General features: G+C 41.3%; 1 protein-coding gene across 1 annotated transcript; it reads left to right on the plus strand.

Annotated features, from left to right (window-relative positions):
* Positions 1-844: 844 nt before the first annotated feature.
* On the plus strand, positions 845-5,831 carry LOC103590403 (schlafen family member 13-like). The gene is given in 6 exon segments (XM_008572622.1): positions 845-1,790; positions 1,793-1,912; positions 2,631-2,762; positions 3,945-4,240; positions 4,388-4,818; positions 5,015-5,831. Coding segments are annotated over 6 exon segments (2,742 nt in total).
* Positions 5,832-6,090: the final 259 nt, after the last annotated feature.

Below are 6,090 nucleotides of genomic sequence, written 5' to 3' on the forward strand. Positions count from 1 at the left end.
GTTCTGTGCTCCCTTAATATTATATCCCCTGAGATTTTTTTTTACCTCTTTGACTTTTCCTACTTAGTCCTCTTTGCAGTCTCATTTTCATTTTTACTGTTTTCTTCTCTACACATCCTCTAAAGATAGTATTCATTGGGAATCTGTTCTAAACTGAGATGTTCTCATGCCATAGTATACATCCCCTTGGGTAATCCCACCTGCTCCCATGTTTCAGTGCTGATGACTTCACCAGGTCAATCCCAGTGCATCCTTTAGTTCTTAGCTTAAGTATCAACTCCTCTTACTAAACTATCCTCCTCTTACTGAAGTCTTACTGAACTATCGTCTCCAGATTAGTTCAGATACCTCTTTAATGTGTTCCCACTCTTATAGCCCATATCACACATGATGGTAAGTGCTAATTTCATTAGCTCCTTTTTCTGCCAGACAGTCAGCTCCTAAAGATAAGGGACTATTCCTATCTTGCTTGCTAGTCTATTACCTTCTTCCAGCATGGATTAAATATTTTCTTTTTTTGTTTGTTTTCCTTTTTGTCTTTTTTCGTGTCCAGCAATGGATCGCAACCCTCAGTGTCGCGCCCGTACCGGACCGGGACCGGCAACGGGATCACAACCCTCGGTGCTGCACCCGCACCTCGCTCAGCCAGTGAGCGGGAACCGGTCTGTATGTGGGATCTGAACCCTCGGCAGGAGTGCTGCTGCGCTCCCAAGCGGCGCACTGTAGCAGTGCGCCACTGGGCCGGCCCTAAATATTTTCTAATAAATAAATTGTGTGCATGGAGCAATTAATTCCTTAATCAAAATGAAACAAATATTCCTGTCATTTCAGCTGTAGGATCAACATGCAGAAAAATCACTGCTCCCTGGCGGTGGAACCATCTTACCCAGACTTGGTCATCAATATAGGAAAAGTGACTCTTGGAGAAGAAAACAGAAAAAAGTTGCAGAAAATTCAGAGAGACCAAGAGAAGGCAAGACTTACACAGGCTGCATGTGCTTTATTAAACTCTGGAGGAGGAGTGATTCAGATGGAAATGGCAAACAAGGATGAGCATCCCGTGGAGATGGGACTTGATTTAGAACAGTCTTTAAGAGAGCTTATTCAGTCTTCAGATTTGCAGGCTTTCTTTGAAAGCAACCAACAAGGAAGGAATTTTTACATTTTTGTTAAGTCTTGGAGCTGTGACCTTTCCCCTGAACTCAACTCTGTCAAGCCCCGCATTTGCAGCCTGAGTTCTTCACTTTACCGTAGATCTGGAACCTCTGTGTTTCCCATGAGTTCAAGAGAGGCATTTGACTTCCTGAAGACCAAGCCAATGAACGCAAAATATAGTCTGATTAATGAAGGATCTCCACCTACTAAAATTCCCAAAGTTATAAATCAGAACGTCTTCTCTCAATCAAATCCTGCTGACCAAGTTTTCCAAATCAACAGGATTGAATATGGTGAAATCCTGCCTTTTCCTGAGTCTCAGTCCATAGAGTTTAAACAGTTCTCTACAAAACACATCCAAGAGTATGTAAAAAACACAATTCCAGACTACATCTCTGCATTTGCAAACACTGGAGGAGGCTATCTTTTTATTGGAGTGGATGATAAGAGTAAGAAAGTCCTGGGATGTGCAAAAGAAAATATTGGCCAGGCCTCTCTGGAAAGTGTAGTAGCAGGAGCAATTTCCAAGTTGCCCATTGTCCACTTATGCTCTTCAAAATCACAAGTGGGCTACAAGACCAAAATCATAGATGTGTTTCACATGGAAAAGTTGTATGGTTATCTCTGTGTGATTAAGTGGAGCCATTCTGCTGTGCAGTGTTCTCAAAAGACCCTAGTTCTTGGATAGTGAAGGGCAAGCACGTCTGCAGCCTGACACCTAAGGAATGGGTAGGCATGATGACAGACACAGATCCAGGTAAGAAGGATGAAGCTCCTTCCTTCCTGTCCTTTCTACGTCTTTAGCACCTCCATGTCCTTCTTCATTCTCTGTAACTTTGAGCTCTTCATACCCACTGAAATTTGCTTTCTCTAAATCTCTGAGCTTTTCATACATGGGAAGGTTTTATTGGGTGAGGGAAAGCCAAAATTATGTATTTTGTGAATGGTGATTAACCACAAAAGAGGCAATAAAGGAAAAATTTGGGAAATGGATTCCTTTTTAAACTATATGTTATTTAAAATCCTCTAACTAGAATTTGCTGGAGCCTCATAATAACAATTACCTTGTACTTCAGTTTAGCATGAGATCAACTGTGGGAGACAAGAGCCAGAGGTGGGTGAGATTTGTTTTGGCTGGGGCTAGTGTGGAGGTGTGTGTGCAGGGATATAAAACACATGATGATTAGAATTTTAAAAAAGAGTGCTTTGAATAACACTACAATTTATGCAAAGAGCTATCCAAACATAGAAGAGGGAGCATTGTATTGAATGGGGAAACACCACTCAAGATTCAAAGGAAGAGCGCTTTAATGGTGGGCCGTTGGGAACCTTGACATAGAGTCAGGAAAGGGTGAAGTGTCTGCCTTTGTGGCTTGAATTGTACCATGTTAAATGAAATTTAGACAGCATCTTGTACAGCCTATTCCAGTGGTGATGGATGAAATCATATAGGATAAGATGTTCTTTCCTTTCAGAGATTCTTTCAGAGTTGACCGAGGCTTTTGAATCTCAGCTAAGTCTATCCTGTAGCCCTCCGCTTTGCAAACCAGTGTATTCTAAGAAAGGTCTGGAACATAAAGCAGATCTTCAACAACATCTATTTCCAGGTACCAACTGCCAGTTTATTGGGAGAAAGGGAGATAATTTAATACATGTGGTTAAAAACAAATCCATGAAAGATTGTGCCCTACTTGCACATCCAGGTGTATAAAGTGACAATGCCACAAGTCTCTTGGGGATGAGTCTCAGGAGCTCTTAGAAATCATCTAGCTTAGAGGTTGCCAAAAATGGCTGATTACCAGAAATACCATAGGAGATAGTTAAACATGCAGATGTCCAGGCCCCCACCAAGAACTTTTAAATATGTCATTTCCAGGGATGAGGCCTGGGCATGTGCATTTGAGCAAGCTTCCCAAATTATTCTGATGTTCTGCTGCATTTGGAAACCACTGATCTATAACAACTGTAGGCAAAGCATTAGATCAAGAGGTGCAAAAGAATAGTTGACTGTTTCTGGTTGGTTTTTCGGGGATGGAGGAATTATATTTGTAAAAAGAATTACAATATTCACCTGGTAGAATATAAAAACACAGGGAAACCATGAGTAATTTCTCTTGGAAAAGGCTAAAGGGGATGAGTCAGCAGTGTCCCAGGGGTAACAAAATAATAACTGAAGGCCATAGACAACATTAGGTAACCCCTCTCCCCCCGACCAGACATTTTTTAGCTAGGTTTTGTCTAAGAGTTCCTACTTAGAAAAGGGATCTACATTTCTAGAGAAGGTAAGTGGTTGTTTAACCTTACACATTGAACATATTAAATGTGAGCTCTGACAGTAGAATACGATATACAAATGTTCTATGTGTGTCTAAACATTCATCAAGGGCCAGGTGGTAATTAATATATTTGGCCTGCCTTAGGTCTGTTTTTGATCAAATTATTTCTTTACTTACCCAAAATCTTTGTAGTTTTTAGCTTATCTTTTAAATCCACGATCAGAATCTGAGATCTAAGAGTAATTGAATACACGATTTTCACCTTTTCAGGCTCAGTAAGTTCCATTTTAGCTGAGACACTCTGTTGTCCATGAGTTACACAGAAGGGAAACATTATTCAATTAACCAGATTTGTAGGATATGGGTTAAAGAGAGGTACAACAAAAGGAATTTTTGTTAAATTGTATAATTATTTGGGGGGCTTTACTCTCCTTTTTAAATGTGATGTGGGATTCATACAAAATAATACAAACATATTAAAATATTTTTTTCTATTTTTTTTCCCACATCTAGTGCAGCCAGGACATTTGCAATATACTCCCGAATCCCTCTGGACAGAGCTGTCCTCACAGCATGAAGGACTGAAGGAGTTAATAAATAAACAAATGCGTCCTTTCTCCCAGGGAATTCTGATTCTGTCTAGAAGCTGGGCTGTGGACCTGAACTTGCAAGAGAAGCAGGGAGTCATCTGTGATGCTCTACTGATAGCACAGAACAGCACCCCCCTTCTCTACACCATTCTCAGGAAGCAGGATGCAGCGGGGCAGGACTACTGCACCCACACTGCCTTCACTTTGAAGCAGAAGCTGGTGAATACAGGGGGCTACACTGGAGTCATCTGTGATGCTCTACTGATAGCACAGAACAGCACCCCCCTTCTCTACACCATTCTTAGGAAGCAGGATGCAGCGGGGCAGGACTACTGCACCCACACTGCCTTCACTTTGAAGCAGAAGCTGGTGAATACAGGGGGCTACACTGGGAAAGTGTGTGTTAGGACGAAGGTCCTCTGTCTGAGTCCTGAGAGCAATGCAGAGTCCTTGGAGGGTTCAGGTTCTATGATAGGTTACCCAGGGTCCTATAGCCTTGCAGACACCCAGCAAATGGAAGCCTTGCTGCAGTCCCTTGTAATTGTCTTGCTTGGCTTCAGATCTTTCTTGAGTGACCAGCTCGGCTGTGAGGTTTTAAATCTGCTCACAGCCCAACAGTATAAGATATTCTCAACAAACCTCCAGAAGAGCAAAGAATTGTTTGTCCATGGCTTACCTGGTTCAGGGAAGACGATCATGGCTGTGAAGATCATAGAGAAGATCAGTAATAAGTGTCACTGTGATGCAAGTAAAATTCTCTACATTTGTGAAAATAAGCCTCTAAGGAACTTTATTAGGTAAGCAGTTGGATCTTATGTATGTAAGTGTAATTTAATCTGGGTTTAAGTTTCTCTGCTACGTCTCCTCATTCCTTGAGGATTAGGTGGTAAAGATGATCTTTACAACAGTACAGTGTTCAAGGGAGCATGATAGAATAATTTCTTCCTTTTATTTAGTTACAGAAACCTGACCGTGTCATTTTTATTTTTACAGAAGTAGAAAGATCTGCCAAGCAGTGACCCGGAAAACTTTCATGAATAGGAAAAATGACTTTGAAAATATTCAACATATTGTCATTGATGAAGCTCAGAATTTCCGCACTGAAGATGGGAACTGGTATGCACAAGCAAAAAACATCACTCAGAGAGAAAAGGATCGGCCAGGAATTCTCTGGATCTTTCTGGACTACTTTCAGACCACTCACTTGAGTCGCAGTGGCCTGCCCCCCCTCTCAGCTCAGTATCCAAGAGAAAAGCTCACCAGAGTGGTCCGCAATGCTTATCCAATAGCTAAGTACCTGAACAAGGTAATGACGGAGATCAGAGAAAACCCTCCACCTAACATCCCCCTTGAGTTCCTGGAGATGTTCCACGAGCCTAAATGGGTTCAGGATGTTCCAGGCAACTTAGAGATTATTGAAGACTTGGACCTGGAGGGGGTGGTGAGCTATGTAGCAGAGGAGTGCCAGTTTTTCATGAGAAATGGTTATTCTCCCAAGGATATTGCTGTGCTTTTCAGCAAACAACCTGAAGTAGAAAAATATAAAGATAAGTTTCTGACGGCGATGAGGAAGAGAAAAATGTCTCAGCTCAATGAGGAATCTGATCTGTTAGTACAGATTGAGGATGCATCAGATATTCTGGCCAATAAAATTGTGTTGGACAGCGTCCGTCGATTCTCAGGCCTGGAAAGAAACATCGTGTTTGGGATCAACCTAAGGGCAGCTGAGCCAGCCATTTCCAACAATCTCATGCTCTGTCTGGCTTCCAGGGCGAAGAAACACCTGTATATTCTGACAGTGTCTATCTGACAGGAAGATCCCAGTCTAAGAAGAAGTGATAAAATATTGCCTCTGTCCCTGCATTTTCAGAAAGGAAATGAGTATTCTGCATCAAAAAAGTATTAATTTTGACAATAGAGCTTATTAAGAGAACTGGCTTCAAAGTTGTTGCTATATTCTGTAAAAGGAACTTCTAAAAAGTCTAATTCTAATTGGTTATATTAATTAGTACCTTTTGCCTTGCTATTCATGTTTATATTGAAAGTCTGTTTTTATAAACTTAAAATTA

Source organism: Galeopterus variegatus, unplaced genomic scaffold (assembly GCF_000696425.1).
Source record: "Galeopterus variegatus unplaced genomic scaffold, G_variegatus-3.0.2 Scaffold812, whole genome shotgun sequence".
In the NCBI taxonomy this organism is placed as follows: domain Eukaryota; kingdom Metazoa; phylum Chordata; class Mammalia; order Dermoptera; family Cynocephalidae; genus Galeopterus; species Galeopterus variegatus.